The sequence below is a fragment of the Sus scrofa genome, chromosome 15 (genome assembly GCF_000003025.6).
Source record: "Sus scrofa isolate TJ Tabasco breed Duroc chromosome 15, Sscrofa11.1, whole genome shotgun sequence".
Taxonomy (NCBI): domain Eukaryota; kingdom Metazoa; phylum Chordata; class Mammalia; order Artiodactyla; family Suidae; genus Sus; species Sus scrofa.
Genome location: NC_010457.5, coordinates 105,207,180 through 105,234,736, shown reverse-complemented (window position 1 = coordinate 105,234,736; position 27,557 = coordinate 105,207,180). Strand labels below are relative to the sequence as shown.

Here is a 27,557-nt window from a genome sequence, read left to right as displayed (position 1 = left end):
GGGATCTTGAATGGATCCTAAGGTGTGCACATGCAAGGGGAGTTTGTAGGAGAAATTACAGAGAATTGCTGGAGAAATGAGAACTGAATAGAGATTTCAGAGGTCACAAATTCAGAGTCATTAGAATCTGATGCAGCTAAAGTGGAGAGACCTTGTTGAACATTCACAGTATTTACTTGAGATCCCAGTAAGGCCAGGTCTTAAGAATAAGGACCATGTGCTAAGAGTAAGGGTTAAACACACTAGGACCAAGGACAAGAACTGAAACAGATGCATCCTCAAACCTTGTCATAGGATCAAGATGGTCTGCCAGTAATTGGTTGCCTTCCAGAAAAGAATTCACTGGTTCTTAGAGGAAGATTAAAAAAACCCAGAGTCTCTATGATATATTCTTCAAAATACCATCATATAATAAACATTACTTATTCATAGGGAAATAAAAACAGACAACAGGGGTAAACCTACAGGTGACCCAAATGTTTGAATCTACCAATCAGAACTTTATAGTAAACTATCATGAATGTGTCAAGAGTGGAAAAGGAGGACAAAATGGATGATCACACTGGGAATTTCAAAGAGAACAGAAACTCAAAAGAACCAGATGGAGATTCTAGATATGAAAAATATAATATTGAAATTAAAAGTTCATTTGAAGAGTTTAAAAGCATTCTGAGCAGAAGAAAAGATCTGTTAACTAGAAGACAAACCAATAGAAATCATTCAAATTGGAGCTCAGTGATTAAAAGATTGAAAAATGGACGATACCAGTGGGCAATATCACTTAGTTTAAACACGTGTAATGACCTCTCAAAAGAAAAGATAAGAAAGTACTTAGAGTATTTAATATTTTAGAGTTTTCTCTGCTAAATGTTTTCCAAAGTTAATGAAAGACATCAATCTGCAGATTCAAGAAACTCAATGAACTTCAAGTGGAGTAAGTACAAAAGTGATCTCACCTAAGTATGTCATAATCAAACTGCTAAAAACCAAAAATAAAGAGAAAATCTTAAAAGTAGACGGGGGTGGGGAACACATGACATTAAGGTGAACAACAATAACAGCAGACTTCGCATCAAAAATGGTGGCAGTCAAGTGGCAAGGGAATACTATCTTTTAAGTGCTTAAAAAAAAGTCAACATAGATTTTTTTTTATATTCCCACTGTACAGCAAGGGGATCAAGTTATCCTCACATGTATACATTACAATTACATTTTTTTCCCACCCTTTGTTTTGTTGCAACATGAGTATCTAGACAAAGTTCTCAATGCTATTCAGCAGGATCTCCTTGTACATCAATTCTAAGTTGTGTCTGATAAGCCCAAGCTCCCGATCCCTCCCACTCCCTCCCCCTCCCATCAGGCAGCCACAAGTCTCTTCTCCAAGTCCATGATTTTCTTTTCTGAGGAGATGTTCATTTGTGCTGGATATTAGATTCCAGTTATAAGTGATATATTTGTCTTTGTCTTTCTGGCTCATTTCATTCAGTATGAGAGTCTCTAGTTCCATCCATGTTGCTGCAAATGGCATTATGTCATTCTTTTTTATGGCTGAGTAGTATTCCATTGTGTATATATACCACCTCTTCCGAATCCAATCATCTGTCGATGGACATTTAGATTGTTTCCATGTCCTGGCTATTGTGAATAGTGCTGCAATGAACATGCGGGTGCATGTGTCTCTTTTAAGTAGAGTTTTGTCCGGATAGATGCCCAAGAGTGGGATTGCAGGGTCATGTGGAAGTTCTATGTATAGATTTCTAAGGTATCTCCAAACTGTTCTCCATAGTGGCTGTACCAGTTTACATTCCCACCAACAGTGCAGGAGGGTTCCCTTTTCTCCACAGCCCCTCCAGCACTTGTTATTTGTAGATTTATTAATGAGGGCCATTCTGACTGGTGTGAGGTGATATCTCATGGTAGTTTTGATTGGCATTTCTCGTATGATCACCGATGTTGAGCATTTTTTCATGTGTTTGCTGGCCATCTGTATATCTTCCTTGGAGAACAGTCTATTCAGGTCTTTTACCCATTTTTCCATTGATTGATTGGCTTTTTTGCTGTTGGGTTGTATAAGTTGCTTATATATTCTAGAGATTAAGCCCTTGTCGGTTGCATCATTTGAAAGTATTTTCTCCCATTCTGAAAGTTGTCTTTTTGTTTTCTTTTTGGTTTCCTTTGCTGTGCAAAAGCTTTTCAGTTTGATGAGGTCCCATGGGTTTATTTTTGCTCTGATTTCTATTGCTTTGGGAGACTGACCTGAGAAAATATTCATGATGTTGATGTCAGAGAGTGTTTTGCCTATGTTTTCTTCTAGGAGTTTGATGGTGTCCTGTCGTATATTTAAGTCTTTCAGCCATTTTGAGTTTATTTGTGTGCATGGTGTGAGGGTGTGTTGTAATTTCATTGCTTTGCATGCGGCTGTCCAGATTTCCCCGCAATGCTTGCTGAATAGACTTTCTTTTTCCCATTTTATTGCCTCCCTTGTCAAAGATTAATTGACCATAGGTGTCAGGGTTTATTTCCGGGTTCTCTCTTCTGTTCCATTGGTCTGTCTGTCTGTTTTGATACCAGTACCACACTGTTTTGATGACTGTGGCTTTGTAGTATTTCTTGAAGTCTGGGAGAGTTATGCCTCCTGCTTGGTTTTTGTTTCTCAGGATTGCTTTGGCGATTCTGGGTCTTTTGTGGTTCCATATAAATGTTTGGATTGTTTGTTGTACTTCTGTGAAAAACGTCATGGGTAATTTGACAGGGATTGCATTGAATCTGTAGATTGCTTTGGGTAGGATGGCCATTTTTACAATATTGATTTTCTCCAGTCCAGGAACATGGAATATCTTTCCATTTCTTTACATCTTCTTTGATTTCTTTGATTAAAGTTTTGTAGTTCTCGGCATATAGGTCCTTTACCTCCTTGGTCAGGTGTATTCCGAGGTATTTGATTTTGTGAGGTGCAATTTTAAAAGGTATCGTATTTTTGTATTCCTTTTCTAATATTTCATTGCTAGTATACAGAAATGCCACTGACTTCTGAATGTTAATCTTATATCCTGCCACTTTGCTGAATTTATCAATCAGTTCAAGGAGTTTTGGGGTTGAGTCCTTAGGGTTTTCTAGGTATAGTATCATGTCATCTGCATACAGTGACAGTTTGATCTCTTCTCTTGCTATATGGATGCCTTTTATTTCTTTTGTTTGTCTAATTGCTGTGGCTAGGACTTCCCAAACGATGTTGAAGAGCAGTGGTGAGAGTGGGCATCCCTGTCTTGTTCCAGATTTGAGTGAGAAGGTTTTCAGTTTTTCCCCATTGAGGATTATATTTGCTGTGGGTTTATCATAAATGGCTTTGATTATATTCAGGAATGTTCCTTCTATACCCACTCTGGCGAGGATCTTGATCATGAATGGATGTTGGACTTTGTCAAATGCTTTTTCTGCGTCTATTGAGATGATCATATGATTTTTGACTTTTTTTTGGTTAATGTGGTGTATGATGCTGATTGATTTGCGTATGTTGAACCATCCTTGTGAACCTGGAATGAACCCAACCTGGTCATGGTGTATAATTTTTTTGATATGTTGTTGGATTCGGCTGGCTAAGATTTTGTTGAGAATTTTTGCATCTATACTCATCAATGATATTGGGCGATAGTTTTCTTTTTTGGTGGTATCTCTGTCTGGTTTTGGAATGAGGGTGATGGTGGCCTCATAGAATGTCTTTGGGAGTCTTCCTTCTTCTTCAACCTTTTGAAAGAGTTTAAGGAGGATGGGCACCAATTCCTCTTTATATGTTTGATAAAATTCACCTGTGAAGCCATCTGGTCCTGGACTTTTATTTGTAGGGAGTGATTTTATGACCTCTTCAATTTCATTTCTAGTGATTGGTCTGTTCAGTTGGTCTGTTTCTACTTGATTCAGTTTTGGCAGGCTGTAAGATTCTAGAAAATTGTCCATTTCTTCCAGATTGTCAAACTTGTTGCTGTGTAGTTGTTCATAGTATTCTCTTATGGTTTTTTGTATTTCTGCTGTATCCGTTGTGATTTCTCCTTTTTCATTTATAATTTTGGTTATTTGGGTTCTTTCTCTCCTCTTTTTAGTGAGTCTGGCCAGGGGTTTGTCAATTTTGTTCACCTTTTCAAAGAACCAGCTCTTGGTTTTATTAATTTTCTCTATTGTTTTTTGAGTCTCTATTTTATTGATTTCTTCTTTGATCTTTAAAATTTCTTTCCTTCTGCTGACTTTAGGACTTTTGTGTTCTTCTTTTTCTAATTCATTTAGGTGTAGGGTTAAGTTGTCAATTTGGGATCTTTCTTCTTTTTTGAGAAAGGCCTGTATTGCTATAAATTTCCCTCTGACACTGCTTTCACAGCATCCCATAGATTTTGAGAGGTTGTGTCTTCACTATCATTTGTTTCAAGGTAGTTTTTAATTTCCTTCTTGATTTCCTCATTGACCCATTGGTTTTTTAGTAGCATGTTGTTTAGTCTCCATGGAGTAGGTTTTTTCTCTTTCCTTTTCCCATGATTGATTTCTAATTTCATGGCATTGTGGTCCAAGAAGATACTTGAGATAATTTCCATGCTCCTAAATTTATTGAGATTCACTTTGTGTCCCAATATGTGGTCGATTCTTGAGAATGTTCTGTGAGCATTTGAGAAGAATGTGTATTCTGATTTTTTTAGATGTGGTGTCCTGAAGATATCAATTAAGTCTAACTTTTCTATTGTTTCCTTTAGGATCTCTGTTGCTTTATTGGTTTTGGTCTAGAGGATCTGTCCATTGATGTGAGGGGGGTATTTACGTCTCCTACTATGATTGTATTCTCATCAATATCTCCCTTTATGTCTGTTAATATTTGTTGTATGTATCTGGGTGGTCCTATATTTGGGGCATATATGTTGATGATAGTAACATCCTCTCCTTGGATGGATCCCTTAATCATTAAATAGTGTCCTTCTTTGTCTTTCCTTATGTCTTTTGTTTGAAAGTCTATTTTGTCTGATATGAGTGTTGCAACTCCTGCTTTTCTGTCATGTCTATTGGCGAAGAATATTTTTCCCCACGCTTTCACTTTCAATCTATATGTATCCTTTGTCCTAAGGTGAGTTTCTTGTAGGCAGCATATTGAAGGTTTTTGCCTTTTTATCCACTCAGCCACTCTGTGTCTTTTGATTGAGGCATTCAGCCCATTGACATTTAAGGTGATAATTGATAGATGATTATTTATTGCCATTTTGAACCTCGTGTTCCAGTTGATTCTATGGTTCTCCATTCTTCCTTTCTTTCTTTCTTTCTTTTTTTTTTTTTTTTTTTTTGGTTGGATGGTCTCCTGTTATTATCTACTTGAGTATTTTTTTTTTCATTTTTTGTGAATGCAATATTTGGTTTTGGCTTGTGATTGCCCTGTTTTTTAAGTATGCTAACCCCTTCCCATAATTGTGTGTTTTAGTCTGATGGTCTTGTAAGTTCAAACACTTCATTACTATATTAAAATTAAGAAGAGAAACATACAAACAAACAAAAAGGGTTATTTCCTTCCTAACATCCCTTGCCCACATTTTATGGTTTTGATGACTTTTTTATTTTTTTCTTTTTAATTTTATTTTGTTTGAAGCATGTTCATGATTAAATCTGTATGCTGGCTTATTTGAGTGACTGCTCTCTGATTGCGGTTTCCTCAGTCCTAGTTCTTCCTCTTCTTCTTCTTCTTTTTTTTTCTTTTCTTTTTTCTTCCCTTTCCTTCCTTTCTTTTTGGTTTAGAGAAGCCCTTTCAATATTTCCTTTAACCTGGGTTTTGTGTTGCTGTATTCTTTAAGTTTTTGTTTGTTGGAAAACATTTTTATTTCCCCTTCTATTTTAAATGATATTCTTGCTGGATAGAGTATTCTAGGTTGCATATTTTTTCCTTTGAGCACTTTAAATATCTCTTGCCATTCCCTCCTGGCCTGTAGTGTTTCTGTAGAGAAATCAGCTGATATTCTTATGGGGGTTCCCTTATAGGTAACATTCTGTTTTTCTCTTGCTGCCTTTAGGATCCTCTCTTTATCACTAACTTTTGCCATTTTTATTATGATGTGTCTTGGTGTGGGTCTGTTTGGGTTCAATTTGTTTGGGGCCTTCTGTGCTTCCTGTATCTTGAACTCAGTATCCTTTAGATTTGGGAAGTTTCCATCGATAATTTCTTCAAATATATTTTCCATTCCCTTATCTTTTTCTACTCCTTCTGGAATTCCTATTATGCATAGATTGGCCCACTTTATATTATCCCATAGGTCTTTTATATTGCTTTACTCTTTTTTCATTTAGTTTTCTGTCTGCTGACCTGATTGGGTGATTTCCATTATTCTATCTTCCATATCACTGATTCATTCTTCTGCATTATTCATTCTGGTTTTTACTGCCCCTAGTTCAGTTTGCATCTCTGCAAATGAATGTTCTAGTTTTTCTTGGCTCCTCCTTATATTTTATAGTTCCTTTCTGAGGGTATCTGCATTACTGTTCATATCTTCTCTTAATTCCTTCAGTATTTTCACTATTTCTCTTTTGAACTCCAGGTCTGTCTGACTGCAGAGATCTGTTTCATTGCTGACTGTTTTAGGTGAGTTCTCCTGTTGGTTTGACTGGGGGTGGTTTCTCAGCTTCTTCATCTTGCTTGTTGTCTTCTTTCTCCTGAGGGAGTTGTACTCTCCGTGATCGGGCAGTGTTCGCCTTGTCACTGCCGTGGAATATTTCCTGAGGGCTGGCGTTGTTGGTCAATCTTTTTTGAGGCAGTGTGGCTTTTCTGGAGTGTTGATGGGGCTAACAGGGTCTCTTTGAAGCAAAGGAGGACTTTCTGAGGGCAGACAGGACTGGGAGGTCCACACCACGATGGTAGCAGATTTCACTCGGTCAGGCAGAGCTTGCTCTGGTGTTTTTAGGCTGTGGGGTTCTTGCAGGGGGTTGGCGGTGTTGGGCAGCTGTTCCTCAGGAGTGCAGCACCCCCTGAGGGCTGTAGCAGCTATTTGGGTCACTGAGAACCCAAGAGGCTCTTCCCTAGGGCAGCCCAACTCAGAAGGATGGCCTGAGAATGTAGGCGGATCTTTTCACAGTCTGTCCAAGCTTGTTGTAGCTTTTCTGGGCTGCAGGGGGTCCTGCCTGGAGCTGGCAGTCCTTTGCAGCTGTTCTGCAAGAGTGCAGCACCCCCTGAGGGCTTTGGTAGCTAGCTGGGCCGCTGAAAACCCAAGAGGCTCCTCCCCAGGGCAGCCCGACTCAGAAAGACTGTCCAAGAATTAGGCAGATCTTTTCACAGCCTGGCTAGGCTTGTTCTAGCTTTTTTGGGCTGCAGGCCTTTTCTCGGGGGCTGGTGGTGTTTGGTGCTGCTCTGCAGGGGTGTAGCCCCTCCAAAGTGCAAGCAGGCCTGTGCAGGGACAGCCCCTGTGGTGGTAGGCTTCAGGAAGTTATAGAGGCCAGCCCTCCTGGATGGCAGGCAGCCCCAGGTCCTGCGAGTGCGTAGTGGGTGGCGGGGGTGGGGGGAGGGGATGCACTGGGAAGCACAGCTTTCTGCTAGCTTGTGGGCCTGTAAGCTTGCTGTGGCATGGGGAGTATTCTATGGGGACCCACCCCTTCTTCTCTCCCCTCCCCAGCACGGTCGCAGACCAGGCTCTTCTCCCAGGTTCCCTCTGATGTGGCTTTCCACTTCCCTGCCCCTAGAGTATTGCTCCCTTCCTCTGCGACAGCTTTGTTTTCTAGTCTCCCAGGCAGTCTCTGCCCCATCCAATTTGACAGACCAGTTTCTAGACCTCCCAAGCAGTCTCCGCTCCACCCCGCAACACCAGCCCTTTCCCAGGGACTAACCTCTGAGCCGAGGTCTCGGTGCCCAGCCCCCACCCAGGCGTCTCAATTTTTGGTGACTGTGCCCATAGTTCAGATGGTCCGTTCGGTTCTCGATCTGCTTTTCAGAACTCCAACTTACTGCTACACTCTTCTCTGCATCCGGAGATTCCTCCGGTTCGTTTGATCTTTCCCCTGAGTAGGTGACTTTCCAGGGTGCGGGATCCCTTTCTCCTCTGCAGTTCCCTTTCAGGAGCGCCCGTCCAGCTTGGATTCACCTTCTCTCACTCTCCTCTTTTCTCTTGTTTTACCTAGTAATGTCACAAACTTCTTGCCATTATTGGAGTTTAGGTTCTTCTGCCAGTGATTGGTTGCTGTTCTGTGTGAGTCATTTATCCTGTAGATGTGCTTTTTTTGTTGTGTTTGTGGGAGAGGGTGAGCGTGTCCCCCTACTCTTCCCCCATCTTGTCTACTCCAACATAGATTTCTAAATCCAGTGAATATATTCTTCAATAAGATGGTGAAAGACAAGGGCTGAGGGTTTTTATCTGGATGTATATAAACATCAAAGGAAGGTTGATCCCAAATAAACTGCACAGGAGGAATGAAGAACCCTGGTAATGGTAAATATATGGGTAAAAATGAAAGACTTAAAAAAGAAGAACATAAATAAAAGACTATTTTAAAAATATTCTCCAAAAGACTAGGCTGTTTAAAACAAAATAATGATGATGGATGGTAGGATTTATAGCATTTGTATAGGTGAAATATATGACAAGAGTAACAAGAATAGTGTAAATGGAATTATGCTATTGCGCACATATAATTTAATTCAGGATGTACTGTAGTATGTTAAACATGCATATTTTAATCCCTAGAACAACCATGATAAATAATACAAAAGTGTATTAGAAGAGAAGAAAGCAGAGAGAAGAGTGGGGAGGCAATGGGAGAGGAGAGGAGGAAGAAAGGCAGAAAAGAAAGTATAAACTTAATTAGAATTGAGTTTGAAAACTGAGAAAATCACAATCAAATCTTAGGCAGACAGGAGGAAGAAAGTAATACAGGAAAAAAATAAATGAGATTCATAAACAGAGGTATTGAAGAAATACTGGAGGTAGTTACTGATAAAACTGTTACAATAGACAAATCTGGCAAGTCTCATCAAGAAAATTATTCAACTTTGAACATAGGTATAAATAGGGAAGTGATTTTTAAAAACCATGAGGATACCTTACATAATGTGATTCTAAAAATTTGAAAATCTAGGTGAAACAGAATATTAGAAAATATAAATTACATTATGTCTTGGGTCTGTCTTTTGTAAACTAAATGTATTTGGATTTTTAAAATACAGCCTGACTATGTGTACTTTTAACTACATTATCTAGTGTATTACATTTAATGTAATTACAAACTCGTTCCCTTATTTTGTGTTATTTGTACCAACTGAGCTATAGCTTCCTTTTCTTCTTTCTTGCCTACTTTGAGATTGAATATTTGAAAATCTTACTCTGTTTTTACTCCTCTTGTTTTGGAGATTATATACTACTTTTTTAGTTTTATAGAAATTATACTATGTATGCTTATCAAAGTCAATGTTTAACAATACCTTTATCCTTCTGGGCAAAACAAGGACCTTAGAAATTTTAATTCCATTTACCACCCTCAACTAGTATGTTATTATGGTATTATTTTTCTATATTTTCAAATCACCTAGGCTGTATTTATTTAGTCTATATTTGTTTGGCTTTACCTACATATTTGCCCTTTTAACGTTTGTTTCATCTCAGACCATTCTCCTGGGTTCACTTACCTTCTTTATGAAATATGTATTTTAAAATTTCTTTGCATGAGAGTCAGTAACAAATTCAGTTTGTATTTTATTAATGTCTTTGTCTTGTTCTCATTCTCTTTTTCTTTTTGGGGCCACACCTGGGGCATATGGAAGTTTCCTGGCCAGGAGTCAAATCAGAGCTACAGTTGTGACCTGTGTCACACCCATGGCAACACTGAATCCAAGCCACATCTGTGACCTGTGCTGAAGCTTGTAGCAATGCTGGGTCCCTTACCCACTGAGCAAGGGCAGGGATTCAACCTGCATCCTCACAGAGACAAAGCTGGGTACTTAACCTGCTGAGCCACAACAGAAACTCCTTATTCTCATTCTTGAATATTTTCAGTGAGTATAGAATTCTAGGTTTGCAGTTATTTTTCATATATAAGTGATATTATGTGGTATTTGTCTTTCTTTTTTTTACTATAGTTGATTTACAGTGTTCTGTCAATTTCTACTGAACAGAAAAATGACCCAGTCCTACATATGTATATATTCTTTTTCTCACATTATCCTCCATCATGTTCCATCACAAGTGATTAGGCAGCGTTCCCTGTGCTACAAACAGGATCTCACTGCTTATCTACTCCAAATGCAATAGTTTGCATCTATTAACCCCAAACTCCCAGTCCATCCCACTCCCTCCCTCTACCCCTTGGCAACCATAAGTTTGTTCTCCAAGTCCATGGGTTTCTTTTCTGTGGAAAGGTTCATTTTTGCCATGCATTAGATTCCAGATATGTGTGGTATCGTATGGTATTTGTCTTTCTCTTCCTGACTTAATTCAGTTAGTATGAGAGTCTCTAGTTCTATCCATGTTGCTGGCAGATGGCATTATTTTGTTCTTTTTTATGGATAAGTAGTAGTCCATTGTGTATATATACCACATCTTGTTAATCCATTCATTTGTTGATGGATGTTAAGGTTGTTTCCGTGTTTTGACTATTATGAATACTGCTCCAATGAACAGAGGGGTGAATGTATCTTTTTCAATGAAAGTTCTGTCTGGATATATGCCCAAAAGTGGGATTGCTGGGTCATATGGTAGTTCTATGTATAGTTTTCTAAGGTACCTCTATACTGTTTTCCACAGTGGTTGTGCCAATTTACATTCTCACCAACAGTGTAGGAGGGTACCCTTTTTTCCACACCCTCTCCAGCATTTGTTATTTGTGGACTTGTTAATGATGGCCATTCTGACAGGTTTGAGGTGGTACCTCATGTAGTTTTGATTTGTATTCCTCTAATAATTAGTGATGTTGAGCATTTTTTTTTTTTCATGTGCTTGTTGGCCATCTGTGTATCTCCTTTGGAGAAATGTCTTTTCAGGTCTTTTGCCCATTTTTCAGTTGGGTGGTTGTTTGGTTTTTTTGTTTTGTTTTGTTTTTGCTGTTGAGTTGTATAAGTTGTTTGTGTATTTTATTGATCAAGCCCCTATCAGTTGCATCATTTGAAACTGTTTTCTTTCATTCCATAGGTTGTCTTTTTGTTATTTTTATGGTTTCCTTTGCTTTGCAAAAGCTTTTGAGTTTAATTTGTCCCATTGGTTTATTTTCATTTTTATTTCTGTTTGGGAGACCGATCTAAGAAAATATTTGTACAGCTGATGTCAGAAAATGTTTAGCCTATGTTCTCTTCTAGGAGTTTGATGGTGTCTTGTCTTATGTTTAAGTCTTTAAGCCATTTTTAGTTTATTTTTCTGCATGGTGTGAGGCTGTGTTACAGTTTCATTGATTTACATGCAGCTGTCCAGTTTTCCCAGCACCATTTGCTGAAAAGACTGTCTTTTCCCCATTTTATATTCTTGCATCCTTTGTTAAAAATTAATTGACCTTAGGTGTCTGGGTTTATTTCTGGGTTCTCTAGTCTGTTCCTTTGGTCTTTATGTCTGTTTGGGTACCAGTACCATGCTGTCTTGATTACTGTGGCTTTATAATAATTGCCTGAAGTCTGGGAGAGTTATGCCTCCTGCTTGGTTTTTGTTTCTCAAGATTGCTTTGGCAATTCTGGTTCTTTTATGGTTCTGTATCAATTTTTGGATTGTTTGTTGTAGTTCTATGAAAAATGTCCTGGGTAATTTGATAGGGATTACATTGAATCTGTAGATTGCTTTGGGTAGTATGGCTGTTTTTACAATATTAATTTTTCCAACCCAGTAGCGTGAAATATCTTTCTGTTTCTTTGAATCCTCTTTCATTCCCTTGCTTGATGTTTTATAGTTCTCAGCATATGTCTTTCACTTCCTTGGTCAGGTTTATTCCTAGATATTTAATTTTTGGGGGGTGAAATTTTAAAAGGCATTGTTTTTTATATTCATTTTCTAATATTTAATTGTTAGTATACAGAAATGCAACTGATTTCTGAATGTTCATCTTGTATCCTGCTACTTTGCTGAATTCATTGCTCAGTATGAGGAGTTTTTGTGTGGAGTCCTTAGGGTTTTCTATATATAGTATCATGTCAAAGTGACAGTTTTACCTTTTCTCTTCCAATTTGGATATCTTTTATTTCTTTTGTTTGTCTGATTGCTGTGGCTAGGACTTCTAATACTATGTTGAATAACAGTGGTGAGAGTGGGCATCCTTGTCTTGTTCCAGATTTTAGTGGGAAGGCTTTCAGCTTTTCTCCATTGAGTATTATATTTGCTGTGGGCTTGTCATAAATGGCTTTTATAATGTTAAGATGTGTTCCCTCTATACCCACTTTGGTAAGAGTTTTTGCTTGAATGGATGTTGGACTTAGTGCTTTTTCTGTATCTATTGAGATGATCATGTGATTTTGACTTTGCTTTTGTTAATGTAGTGTATGATGTTGATTGATTTGTATATGTTGAACCATCCTTGTGAACCTGGGATGAATCCCACCTGGTCGTGGTGTATGATCTTTTTTCCATGCTATTGGATTTGGTTGGCTAAAATTTTTTGAGATTTTTTTGTGTCTATATTCATCAAAGATATTGGCTTATAATTTTCTTTTTTTCGCAGTATTTTTGTCTGGTTTTGGTATTAGAGTGATGGTGGCTTCATAGAATGTCTTTGGGAGTATTCCTTCTTCATCAACCTTTCAAAAAGTTTAAGAAGGATGGGTATAAGTTCCTCTTTGTATGTTTGGTAGAATTTACCTGTGAAGCCATCTGGTCCTGGACTTTTGTTTGTAGGGAGTGTTTTTATTACATATTTAATTTCGTTTCTAGTGATTGGTCTGTTCAGTTGATCTATTTCTTCTTGATTCAGTTTTGGCAAGCTGTAAGTCTCTAGAAATTTGTCCATTTCTTCTAGGTTTTCACATTTGTTGTAAATATAATTGTTCATAGTATTCTCTTATGGTTTTTGTATTTCTGTAATGTCCGTTGAGATTTCTCCTTTTTCATTTCTTATTTTGTTTATTTGGGTTTTTTTTTCTTCTCTTCTTGGTGAGTCTGGTCAGAGGTTTGTCAATTTTGTTTACCCTTTCAAAGAACCAGTTCTTGGTTTTATTGATATTTTTCTATTGGTTTTTGAATCTCTATTTTATTGATTCCCTCTCTGATCTATATGGTTTCCTTCTTTCTGCTGACTCTAGGTTTTATTTTTTCTTCTTTTTCTAATTCTTTTAGGTGGTGGGTTAAGTTGTCAATTCGAGATTTTTCTTCTTCTTTGAGGAAGGCCTGTATTGCTATGAACTTCCCTCTGAGCACTGCTTTTGCGGCCTCAGATTTTGAATGGTTGTGTTTTCATTATCATTTGTCTCAAGGTATTTTTTAATTTCCTTTTTTATTTCCTCATTGACCCATTGGGTTTTTAGTAGCATATTGTTTAGTCTCCATGTAGTCATTTTTTTTGTCATTTCTTTTCCTGTGGTTTATTTTTAGTTTCATGCCATTGTGGTCAGAAAAGATACTTGAAATAATTTCTATACTCTTAAACTTGTTGAGGTTAGTTTTGCACCACAGTATGTGACCACTTTAAATTTTATTCCAAGCTTGAAGACAAAAAAAATTGTGTTGTAAATATGCATAATGTAAAATTTAGCACTTTCACCATTTTGTGTTAAATTTGAGAATTTTTATACTGTCCAGTAGTATGAGTTTAAGCTAAAATTCTACTAACAGATTTTGTTTATAGCTTTTCAGGAACATTCCCCCCTCATTCTGCTCAGCAGTGCAACTTTCCTTGTAGCCTTTTATGGATGGGATGGAGAAAGTTTGAAAGTCCTTTGGATTCTCAGCTTTTTGAAAAGATAGTTGAGCTAGGGTCTCCTGTTAAATGCCCCATGTCTTGTCTTCTATTTTATTTTTGATGTATTCAATAATTTATTACTTTTTGCATTTTTCTTATGACACAGATCAAAGAGCTATAAGAAATGGACCATTAATTTCATATAATTTGGGCTTAAAATATAATAGAAAATAGAGTAAAAATAGTCACTGTATCAAATTACTTTACAAAATGTGTTCTGTATAATACCTTATTCAATTCAATGAGCTTTTTTTTTTATAAAAGAAAGATCTTATTATACAAAATATAATGAATACTTGTTTTTATCATAAAATTCTTCTGCTTATTTCTATTATATTACTATTACTAAGCAACAGACTTACTTTCTACTTATAATAATGCTATAGATTAATTCATTTTAATTGCTTCATCCTTCCATCAACACCAGTTACACATCACCTCTACAAATTGTTTATTCCTTTCCCTTTTTTAAATTGTTTTTTTTTAATTTAAATTTTATTGAAGTATAGGTTGTATTAGCTTCAGGTACACAGCAAAGTAAATCAGTCATACATATCAGTATATCCATTCTTTTTTCCCATATAAGTTATTACAAACTATTGAGTAGATTTTCCTGTGCTATACTGTAGGTTCTCATTATTCATTATTTTATACAGTAGTGTGTGTATGTTATTCCCACCCTCCCAATTCTTCCCTCCCCGAACAGTTTCACCTATGGTAACCATAAGATTAGTTTTTTTTAAATTTTAAAGTTTATTGAAGTACAGTTGATTTACAGTGTCGTGAAGAATATTTACATTCCTTTTTTCCCTATGCTTTTATTTTATTTTTTAATTGTTATTTCCCCAATACAGTTCTTTTTCTACTGTACAGCATGGTGACCCAGTTACACGTACATGTATACATTCTTTTTTCTCACATTATCATGCTCCATCATAACTGACTAGACATAGTTCCCAGTTCTACACAGCAGGATCTCATTGCTAATCCATTCCAAAGGCAATAGTTTGCATCTATTAACCCCAAATTCCCAATCCATTCCACTCCTTCCCCCTCCCCCTCCCCCTCCCCCTTGGCAACTGCAAGTCTATTCTCCATGTCCATGGTTTTCTTTTCTGTGGAAACATCCAGTTTTGAAATCTGTGAGTTTTTTTTCTGTTCTATAAAGCTTTACATCAAAAAAAAAAAAAGAATCAAAAAATGGGCAGAAATTCTAAATAGATATTTCTCCAAAGAAGGACAGATGGCCAAAAAACACATGAAAAGATGTTCAACATCACTGATTACCAGAGAAATGCAAGTCAAAACTATAATGAGGTATCACCGCACACCAGTCAGAATGTCCATCATCAAAACAAATCTAATAACTAAATTGTAGAGAGGCTGTAGAGAAAAGAAAACCTTTTTACACTGTTACTGGGAATGTAAATTGGTATGATCTCTATGGAAAACAGTATGGAGGTTCCTCAGAAAACTAAAAATATAATTGCCATATGATCCAGCAATCCCACTCCTGGACATATATCCAGAGAAAACCATAATTTGAAAAGACACATGCACCCCAGTGTTTGCTGCAGTACTATTTACAATAGCCAAGACATGGAAGCCACCTAAATGTTCATCAACAGAGAAATGGATAAAGAAGATGTACATATATGCAATGAAATATTATTCAGCCATAAAAGGAATGAAATAATGCAACTTGCAGCAACATGGATGCTACTAGAGTCTCATACTGGGTGAAGTTAGTCAGACCAATACAAATATCATATGATGTCACTTACATGGGAAATCTAACTTAAAAATCATACAAAAGAACTTGTCTTCTGTATTTTGTGACCTTGAATACCACTACTTCAGTTTGCCTGATTGGGAAATGCCTTCAAGGCAAATGTAACTTCAGGATCTAGTTTACTTCATGAGTGCCTGCCAGGGCTTGGAGTTTTACAGATTACTTCCTATAATTTTCAACTCTTTTATGCTTTAAATAAGATAGTTTTAATAATTAGCATTTATAGTTTTCTATAGCCAGTTTGGTTCTGATAGTCTAGATGCCAGTTGCTGAAAAACTGATCCTGCCCTTTTAACCACTATGCTGACACACAGGTTGACACTTGGATTCCTTTTTCCTCACTTCTTGGGAGAAGAGAGTCACAAACATAATGTTAGGAAGCCTCATACACCACTATAATCTCAACCATGGGAAAAAGATGTTGAATTATTAATTTAAAACCTCCCAACAAACAAAAATCCAGGCTTTCTAGGTGGATTCTACCAAACATTTAAAGAAGAATTAATATCAGTTTTAGATTCTTCAAAAATATAGAAGGGAGCAAGTCCAAACTCATATTACAAGGCCAGCATTACCATGACACCAAAACTAAAGAAGGACATTACAAGAAAATTATAGACCAATACTCCTGATGAGCATAGATACAAAAATCCTCACCAGTAATTAGCAAAACAAATTCAGCAATATATTAAAAGTATCATACATGTTACATTAAAATGATCAAGTTGGGTTTTTTCCAGGGATGCAAGGGTAGTTCAAAATCTGCAAATCAATTAATATGATATATTAATAAAAAGAAGGATAAAAGTTGTATGATCATCTCAATAGATGCAGAAAAAAACATTTGACAAAATTTAACGTCCACTCAGGAGAAGAACTCTCAACAAGGTGAGTATAAAGGGAATGTACCACAACATAACAAAGGCCATATATGAAAAGCCCACAGCTAATATCATACTCAGTGGTGAACAACTGAACGCTTTCCCTCTAAAATTAGGAACAAAACAAGGATGCCCACTCTTACTACTTTATTCAACATGATACCGGAAGTCCTAGCCAGAGCAGTTAGGAAAGAAAAAGAAAAGTCATCCAAATTAGAAAGGAAGAAGACATGATCTTATATATAGAAAAAGAAACTCCTCCAAAAAAAAAAAAACATTAAAACTCAATAAAATTGAAGGATACAAAATCAATATTAAAAAATCAGTTGCAGGATTTCCCTTGTGGCTCAGCAGGTTAAGAATCTGGTGTTATCCGTGCTGTGGCTCTGATTATACCTGTAGTGCAGGTTTGATCCCTTGGCCCAAGAACTTTTGTCTGCTGCAGCCATGGCCAAAAAAAAAAAAAATCAATGGCATTTCTATACACTAATAGCAAACTGTCAGAAAGGAAAATTACGAACAATCTCATTTACAGTTGCATCAAAGAGAATAAAATACCTAGAGATCAGTTTAATCAAGGAGGTGAAAGACCCATACACTGAAAACTATAAGACATTGATAAAATAATTTGAAAAAGACACAAATAAATGGAAAGATATTCCATGTTTATAGATTGGAAGACAATGTTAAAATGTTCCTGCTACCTAAAGCAATCTATAGTTTGAATGCAATCTCTATCAAAATTCTAATGGCATTTTTTACAGAAATAGGAAAATAATCCTAAAATTTGTATGGAAACCCAAAGACCCCAAATGGCCAAAGAGATATTGAGAAAGAATATTAAAGCTAGAAGCATCACACTTCCTGATTTCAAACTATATTACTAAACTCTAGTGATCAATACAGTATGGTGTTGGCATAAAGAGACACATGTCTCAATGGAACAGAATAGAGCCCAGAAATAAACCTACATATATATGGTCAATTAATTCATGACAAAGGAGCCAAGAATATAAAATGGTGAAAGGGCAGTTTCTTCATTAAATGGTAAGCTTTCACCCTGTACCTGTTAAAATGTTGGTGAGGATGTGGAGAAAAGAGAATCCTTGTGCACTGTTGGTAGGAATATAAATTGGTGCAGCTAAACAATATGGAGATTTCTCAACAAATTAAAAATAGAACTACCAGATGATCCAGCAATTCCACCTCCAGGTATTTATCCAGAGAAAATGAAATCGCTGTCTCAAAAAGATATCTGCCTCCTCATGTTCATTGCGGCATTTACGATAGCCAAGATATGGAAACGACCTAAATGGCCATCCACAGCCAATGGATTAGAAAAATGTTCTGTAAATACTCAATGGAATATTAGCCCTAAAAAAGGAAAAACCCTGCCATTTGCCACAACCCGAATGGACTTTGAGGACATTATGATAAGTGGAATAAGTGAGACAGAGAAGGACGCATACTGTATGATCATTGAATTTACATATGCAATCTAAATAAAAGAATTCGTAGATTCAGAGAACAGATTCGTGGTTACCAGAGGTCAGGTTTAGGGGTGGGTAAAATGGGTGAAGGTGATCAAAGGTATAAACTTCCAGTTATAAGATAAATAAGTCCTTGGGATCTAATGTACAGCATGGTGACCACAGTTAACAATACTGCGTTATGTATTTGAAAGTTATTAAGAGAGCATATCTTAATGATCAAAGGTATAAACTTCCAGTTAAAGATAAATAAGTCCTTGGGAACTAATGTACAGCATGGTGACCACAGTTAACAATACTGCGTTATGTATTTGAAAGTTATTAAGAGAGCATATCTTAAAAGTTCTCATCACAAGAAAATAATTGTAATTGTGTGATGATGGAGGTTAACTTACTGTGATAAGCAGTTCATAATATATTCAAATATAAAATCATTATGTTGTACATTTAAAAGTAATACAATGTCAGTTATACCTAAAATTTAAAAAAAAAATTTAAAGACACCTAAAATACTAAGGTGGAGAGGCATGCTTTTTTTTTCACATTAGCAAAATAGTGTATAAATTTTAAATGTCTTAAAATATTGGTATTGTGTTATGGAGCTCCAGTTTGGACGAGAATTTCAAGTTGAGACATTTTAGCAAAAAGTAAAAGAACAGAGGCTGAAAGTGATGTCGGACGTCTTTTGATCTTAGAGGTTTTGACTACCGAGGTTATTTGGATTGGATACTGGATACTGAACTATCTTTGATAATGTGGTTTCTGTAGAGTGTTGGGGCTAAACTTTTGTTAGACTTAAAAAGAGAATGCAGGCCATGGATGTGTCAAAAAGACTATAATGACATTAGAACCTGATTTTTATTTACATTAGGGTATATGTGACTAGGAGATTAACATGTTATAAATCTAATAACATACAAAAACGAATCACTAGGAATGCATACCATATGTATGTCTATATTTTATGGATATATTCAGAAATTATGTTTGAAATTCAGACTGAAAATTCAGTGCTTCTTATATGTTTTGTATCAAGGTTCCCAGACGTCAAGATAATGAGAAGAATAATATTTACTTAGAACTAATGCGATATGACAATACAAAACAGTGTCTTGTCTTGGTAGGGAGTGTTCAAGTACATCTTTATGAAGTAATTCAGGTATGAATCAAAATCATTTTTCACATTGGTGTTTGTTGTTAAGATTTATCTATACCGGATGGAATCCTTTTGCTTATTATCTGTCTTATGTGCTTAGTAAACAATATCTCTTCCTGGCTCCAAAAAAAAAAAAAAAAAAAGGAGTTGTTTGTAACAGCATCATGTTTTAAAAATTTATTTTCTGGAAGGGCAGTGATATAGCACTAAGCATGGTTTTGTTGGTTTTGTTTTCTGAATTTTTTTTTCAGTTTTTCTTTTTAGGGCTGCACCTGCAGCATATGGAAGTGCCCAGGCTAGGGGTCAAATCAGAGCTACAGCTGCCAGCCTACACCATAGCCACAGCCACAGTCACAGCCATAGCAGTGTGGGATCTGAGCCGTGTCTGCAGCCTACACCACAGCTCACGGCAACACCAGATCCTTAACCCACTGAGCAAGGCCAGGGATTGAACCCTCAACCTCATGGTTCCTAGTCAGATTCGTTAACCACTGAACCACAACGGGAACTCCTGAAATGTTTTAAAACAAGGCTCAAACCACGGACTCTCTTAATTGGCTGCACTGGTTTCAGTTCAGTTCTTTTATCTTTAGCTGGCTGCTTGCAGTCTGCCCTATGCATGTGTCACTTAGGAGTCAGCCAAAGTTTTGGGCAGAGCTGATACGCATATTCTTCTGGTGGTTCCTTCTCTCTTTCGCTTTTTCTCTTCTAGGAGCCCCTCCCTCATTTTCCAATAGCCATGGTTGCCCCGAACTCAGAGGAAGAGAACTAATTGAAAGAACGAGTATGAACAACTTGAAAAGTTTTCAGAAATATTTGTTAGGATGGAAATTAAGGAAGCTCTCAAAGACTAATGGCCTAGGCCATTGCAAGCATTCCTATTAGCCTATTTCAGGATAATCTGACTATCAAAAAATCATTATAAATACTGAATAAAGAAAAATCCATGAATTCTTGGTGATCTTCAAAAAAGAAAAACAGCAAGGGAATAAAAAAGGAAATTTAAAAAATTTGAATATGTATATACATATGTATATGTATATACACACACACACACACACACACACACACATACAGGCAGGAGTTCCTTCTGTGGCATGGTGATTAATGATCCAGCTTGTCTCTGTGGCCCCAGAACTTCAGATGTGGCTCGGATCTGGCATTGCTCTGGCTGAGGCGAGGCCAGCAGCTGTGGCTCTGATCCAACCCCTAGCCTGGGTGCCAGGGTTTTCACTAAATGAGAATTAGTGATCAGAATGTCTGAAAGACATGCCAGATAGCATGGGGCTTAAAAGAGGAAAATTGTTTTTATCCACATGAAATAAGATCTGGAAGCAATAGCCGAGTGTGTAGAGAATGCCACTCCACCACCTGACCTTGAGGGATGTGGGCCTTCACTTGAGGAGTCTATGGGGAGCGGCATCCTTTGTGGTGAGTCAGGTCTGAGGTCAAGCAACGGGGGACTGTGCAGTGGAGCAGTAAAAGATGCAATGTTGTTTGTCAGCCATGGAATGGGGAGTCCATGAGCTGCAGTAGAAAATGCTGGGAAGAAAGGGAACCATCTAATAGATGTTAGATAAGAGGTGAGACTCAGAGCACAGCAGAGGGACCAGTGATGGTGACCAATGATATGAAAGCGTTACCTGGTTAAATAGGTTCCAACAGTGCCCAAGAGATGAGAGAAACACTCAGGTCTGTCATGAGTCAGCCTATCAGGTAGATTCATGTCTAACCCCTCAAAAGGAGTGCAGGCATGGCAGTTCTCTAAGACTTCCAAACAGGGGAAGTATAAGTAGCAGGAACAATTTCCTTTAAAACATAAATGTCAATATTAACATTTATGTCTGATTCAATCTGGAATTTTCATTTTCTTCCAAATATTCATATTTGTATTTTAGCTATGAAATTAATATTTTAATTTAGTAATATTTTAATAAATTAAAAATCATTACCGGAGTTCCCATCGTGGCTCAGTGGTTAACAAATCTGACTAGGAACCATGAGGTTGCGGGTTCAATCCCTGGCTTTGCTCAGTGGGTTAAGGATCTGGCGTTGCCGTGAGCTGTGGTGTAGGTTGCAGATGAGGCTCAGATCCCGCGTTGCTGTGGCTCTGGCTGTGGTGTAGGCTAGCAGTTGTAGCTCCAATTCGAGCCCTAGCCTAGGAACCTCCATATGCCGGGGAAGCAGCCCAAGAAATGACAAAAAGACACACACACACAAATTACCTTTTTGATGTATGTAATGGTTTAGATAATATACAAGTGACTACATCAGTGATTCTATATTTAAGAATTTTATTATTTGTTACTTTTTTCTAGAAAGGATGCTTTACTGAAGACCTCCAAATGTTGAATAAAAACACAGTAAGAACTTTGCTGAAACTTCCAAAGCTTTGTGCACACACTTAATATTTCATGTAACTTTGCTCTGATACTGTTTTTTTCTTTTGTTACCATATCTGTCACTGTTTGAATTAATGGAAATATCTTAAAGAGAAAGTATAGTATTTGCTCACAAAATCTTCATCTCCACCTTTTTAAAAATGCTGCTATCTTACTGTTAAATGGTGAACAAGAAAATTAGAAATTGTTGGGTAAGAGAGTAAAATGCCTCTGTCTGCCTCCCTGACTGCATAGCCTCAGGATCTTCATTGCTGAATTGAGGAAATATTCTTTTCCTCCTTGAATAGTTTCTAAACAGTTGTTTAAAGTTCACTTGAATTTCTTTGTAAGTACTTTAAAAATTATAACCTTCATTAATTTATCTTCTACTCAGAGAGGCTTATGCTGCCAAGAGCTAAATTGGGACAAGAAATAAACAAAAAAACCCAGAATAATGGACATTTGAGGTCATAACCTCTGACCCCCTCCTTCATTTCACATATGAGCAAGCTGGGGCTCAGAGAGATGAAATCACTTGTCTAAGTCAAAATTTTATCTGTAGGGAAGTGGAGATGGGAAAAGTGTGAACAAATACTTTAAAAAATATGTACATGGGAGTTCCCATCATGGCACAGCAGAAACGAATCTGACTAGGAACCCTGAGGTTGTGAGTTTGATCCCTGGCCTCGCTCAGTGGATTAAGGATCCGGCCTTGCCATGGCTGTGGCATAGACCAGCAGCTGCAGCTCTGATTCGACCCCTAGCCTGGGAACCTCCATATGCCATAGGTGTGGCCCTAAAAAAAAAAAGCAAAAAAAAAAACATACATGGATATGAATATATACATACATATGTGTATATGGATCTCAGCATAATTCTGTTGACAACTATAAATTGATATTTTTCATATTTTAATCATAATAGTCCTAAAATTTAACATAATTTTTTTTAACATTTCAAGAACACCATAAATTACTCTTTAGGAATTACTTGTGTAAATTTTTAAAAATCAGGATATTCATGCTTTGGTTTTTCTAACTTACAGATTTGTGAGGTAAAAATATCACTTGCTATCATTTCTCTATTAAAATATCTTTCTGATCAAACAATAAAATTTGGCACATGTTTAGTTTATCTGCAGGATGGAAGTGGAATTTATGTTCTCCTACGGAAACTTTGGTTATGGATTTTCGCATCAGGTTAGTTCCCTCTTTTGAAAATAATTCTGCAGCTTTTTAATCAAATCATCCTCCTGAGCCTCTATCCTTTCCAGTCTGATAAATTCTTTAAGATAAATATTTTTTAAAGAATGTCATTTTTCTCTAAAGAAAAATGAAACTTTACCATTATTTGTTTATAGATTTTAAAATAATGATATTTTATTCAAAATGTCTTTATTATAAAACTTGTGTGTGTATGTGTGTACTTATGTAATTAAAAACAAAATTAGGTATTTGAGAAGTAAGTGCAGATTTTTATATATAAAAATAATATTTAAAATGGACTCATTGATGTTATTCAGATATTTTGTACTCTAATCACATATAATTATCTTTTCTCCCTATAATTATTTCAACATCAACCCTTCTTGATTCATCAAGAGAGTAATATGCCCAAAGAATATATCTTTCTAGCTTTAGCCTGCCCTTTAAATTTACTGCACATATCCATGTTGCAGTGAAAAATTTTGTGCGGTAACCTGTATCCTTTGCTTTCATTATGTCCTTAGGCCGAATTCCTAGAATGGAAATTATTGTCAGTAATGACCTTTTCAAGGAATTGTTCTAGAAAAGTTGTACCAACATATACTCTCACCAAGTGTGTGGAAGAACTCTTGGTGTCCCTGGGTATTATCACAGCTTTGGGGCATTTATAAATCTAATCCCATTAGTACTGCTGTTACACAAGAGAAATGACCCCTATACTTTACAAATAATCTTTAATTTTTAGTTTTTGCTATTTTTTATACTCTTTGTTATTTTTTAATTAGGAATTGAGAATCAGTACGTCAGTCTATTAAATAAGTTTACTGCTGTGTGAACTGGGAAATCCCTGAAAAATGTATTTTTAAATTTTGCCAATGATGTATCATAATGATTCTCAATACATTTTGAATCACAGGTAATGTACTGACGAAAGCCAGTAGACGCAGCTTTTTATTCTTTTTTCCTTTTCTGCTTTGATTTGTCATTCTTTTCATGCTCCCTATTTTCTTATTGTGAATTAGCCTTAGAGGGATCCCTAATTGCTTAGTCCTTTTTGTGACAATCATACATAGCTTATGAGCACCAACTTCCAGGGTAGGTGTTGTGTCTGAATATAACATGTATAATCCCATTCTTAGGGAGGTAGAGCCTTTTCAAATAAGGCTGCGTAAACATTGTATTGTTTTATGTAAGTGGACTCTACTAAAAACTAGGAACAAAGTTACTATAAGGAAAACAGTGGGAAATTTAACAGAAGTTCTACTTGATTTTACGTCTATGAACTTTTCAGTAACGTGGCCCCCTACTTGCCTACCGTGATAATGTCTAAAGAGTACTTGCACTGGGGGAGATAAAGCTGCATTTAAATCCTGGCTCTAATGCCTGTTGGGTAACCCTGAGCAAATTATTGATCTTCAGTGTTATCTGTCAAATAGGCATGGTTATCTACTTCATTGGATTGCTGAAAGGATTAATAATATTAAAACCTATAATTCTTGGCAGGAAGTGAACGGGAATTGTGATTAAATAATGTTAATATATACTTACTATTTTCTTCAGTTAAAACCTCTTCAGAAAATTATTGAGCCATCTATGTTTATGAATGTTGCACCGCCTCCAGAAAGAACGGATCCTGTGACGTACGTATTAAAGTCCTAATACACAGTCCTCTCCTGTGACATTTAAAACATTTAATCCATTTGATGGAGTGTCCTGGCTGTCTTAAGACATGGCCAGATGAGCTAGACTGCAGGGTAAAGAAAGCCCTGAATTGTTTTGCTTAAGATTTTGAGTTCCTGGGGGTAGCCCTGCAGAGAGGAATTGAGGAGGTCCGGAGGTAAGAAAAAGAAGAGAAGGGTTGCCAGCTTCCTAGCTGACAGAGGGAAAGGGGAAGGAAAGTTAGCCAGTGAGATACTCCTTTTGTAGAAAGAGGTGAGGAACTTTTAAGATCAAGGTGCCTAACAGTTGTCAGTTATCTGCTCTGGCAGCATTACCGCTACTTCCACACATTCCAGTTGTTACTTCCAAATCTTCAGCAAAAAGTCTATGGTCAAAAAATGTTACCTAAAATATGTTAACCAGTCTTGAAACTTCAACAGTAAAAATAGAACAAAGAAGAGCACCTGAGAGAGAGACATTTAATCTATGGTGCTATCCAAGAATAGGGAATGAAAAATACTTGAAATGGGATTGGGGGAACTAGGTATAGAATAGGAAATTATATTAAAGTGCTGATTGTCCATCAGTGCTGGGTGTTATCCTTTAAAAATTAATTTTTTTCCATTTGATATCAGTGATTTGCTGAAATAGTGGCATTAATGTTTCTCTTAGGTTTATTGCTATTTCCTTATCCATCTATTGATTGGGTAAACATTTATTGATTATTTGCCATACCCCCAAGGCACTAAAAATACAAAGATAAATAAGGCCTAGTCCCTGCCCTCAAGTAGCTCACGGTTTAATGCAAAGGTAATATGTAAACAAGAATATGATAATACAAATGGGATGGAGTCCTTCTAGAGATAAACATAAAGGACTTTGGGATACAGCAAAGGAGCTTCTCATACTTCTTAGGGAGTTAGAGGGAAAATAGTATCAAGTAAGCCTCCACAAAAGAAAAAGTGCTTGAAGTAAGACTTGAGAAATGAGTAGTGATGCATCAGGTTGATTTTGTAAGGCTAAGAAGGCACATTCCCCAAAGAAGGCACATAGTAAAAGGTGGGGACCACAGAGTCCATGTTATGTTGGAGAACAATGAGCAGTTAGTTATAGGCTGCTAAGTGCATCGGAGCAAGGAGGGGAGCAGTGGAAGATGAGCTGGGACAGTGGTCAGGGGCAAGATAGGGTGGTCAAGAGGTCAGGCTCTATAGCTAGACTACCTGGACTCTGCCATGTACCAGCTGTGTAAACTTGGACAAGTTACCCAGACTCTTTGTGCCTCATCTATTGAATGGGATAAAAATAATAACCAACTGAGGTATTGTGAACATTAAATAAGTTACGTATAAAGCACTTGGAATGTAGTAGCAAATAGTAGAATTCTCAGCTGTTAGCTACTTAAGGTAATAAATGTTTTATAATCACCATCATCATCATTGTAGGTTTACACTTCTCAAATGTGAGTAGATTTTACTCTTTTGAGTCCTCAGGAGTGTGGCAGGGCAACACAAAGACACTGGAAAATAGGGTGACTTTGCTCAAAGATTTTGAGAAGGAAGATGTCATCTTAAAACCAACATCTACACATTACAGTGGAATAAGAAAGTCACAAAATTTCAAGATAACAAAATGATTCTAAGAAATGGTGTGATTTATGTCTGATTGCATTAAATTACACCTCCAGGAACCTTCACTGTCCTTTACCCTACTGTACAGCCCAGGGAACTATGTCCAATCTCTTGGGTTAGAACATGATGGAGGATAGAAGGAAAAAAGAAAAGAAGGTACATAAGTATGACTGGGTCACTTTGCTATGCAACAGAAATTGAAGGAACATTGTAGGTCGACTATACTTTAATAGAAATTTTTTAAAAAGAAAAATGTGGAGGTGCTTCAGTTGTAGAGCCATGAAGAATTAAAAAAAATATTAAAATATAGTTGATTTACAATATTCCTTCAATTCCGCTGAAGAATTTTAAGTGGAGGACATACCATGATCAACTTGCATTTTCTATGATTCTATGAATAGGGTTGAATAGGCTGGTGGTTCCCATCACATACCTATTCAACTCGCTTATCTGACCTGTATGTAAAACAGATGTATCTTGGAGAATTACAGCAGATTTTTGTAAGCTTAACTGGGTGGCAACTCCAATTGCAGAAGTGGTTTCACTGCTTGAGCGAATAAACACACCCTCTGGTGCCCCATGTGCAACTCTTGATCTGGCAAATGCTTTTTTCTCTATTTGTGAGTAAAGACCATCAAAAACAGTTTGCTTTCAGCATGTAAACCAGCAATACACTTTCACTGTCCTACCTCAGAGAATATCAACTCTCTGCCCTTTATCCTAATTTAGTAGATAGGAATCTTGATTACTTTCTCTTATATAAGAAATTGCACTGTCCCTTACAGTGATGCTCTTGGTAGCAGGAGTAGTCAAGAGGGCACTCTCTCAGGCTTTCTGACTTCTTTCTTCTTTCCTAGCTCTATCCTCTAGTTGTCCCAGGTGAACAGGTGAGCTTACAGTGTGAAAGAGAGAGTGATTAAATGGTGCCAGCTAACACAGATTTTAGAAATGTACTTTTGGGAGTTCCCTTCTGGTGTAGCAGGTTAAGGATCTGGTATTGTCACCGCAGCAGCTCATGTCACTGCTGCAACTTCCATGTGTTGTGGAAGCGGCCAAAAAAAAAAGTATACTTTTGTACAATTTTAATATTTAACTTTATTACCATTCTCCAGAAATGTTATTATACCACAACCAATAGAATATCCAGCATTCTTATCCCCAGACCTGAAAGTTACTGTTGGAGCACCTCCTGCAGCACCCCAGATGAAACAGCCATCTGTAGTGAGACTTGAGAAACTTCAGCAGCAACCCCGGGAAAGGTAAAAAGCAAACAAAAAATTTTTTTTCATCTTATTTATGTATTATTTGAGTATTACTTTTTTCCTTTGAGACTTGGGCTTGCTGTTGGTCCCAGAAACCTTCATCATGGTATTTCATGGGTTGAGATTGTTCCAGAGTTTTGGTGAGAATATTCAAGTATTTCTTTTAAAAACTTGATGCTGTGGCAAGAAAAAAAAAGGTGAGAACTCATTAAAAAGGGAGAAAGTATATTTGCCCTCCCT

At 36.8% G+C, this 27,557-nt stretch overlaps 1 protein-coding gene across 2 annotated transcripts in view; it reads left to right on the top strand.

Annotated features, from left to right (window-relative positions):
* C2CD6 (C2 calcium dependent domain containing 6) overlaps positions 1-27,557 on the top strand; it is a 91,105-nt gene that overhangs the window by 16,182 nt on the left and 47,366 nt on the right. For both annotated transcript variants that reach the window (XM_021075702.1, XM_021075703.1), the window contains exons 5-9: positions 19,063-19,185; positions 21,501-21,545; positions 22,694-22,762; positions 24,329-24,408; positions 27,168-27,314. In XM_021075702.1, the coding sequence (XP_020931361.1) occupies positions 19,063-19,185; positions 21,501-21,545; positions 22,694-22,762; positions 24,329-24,408; positions 27,168-27,314 (464 nt within the window). The remainder of the gene's footprint in view (positions 1-19,062; positions 19,186-21,500; positions 21,546-22,693; positions 22,763-24,328; positions 24,409-27,167; positions 27,315-27,557) is intronic.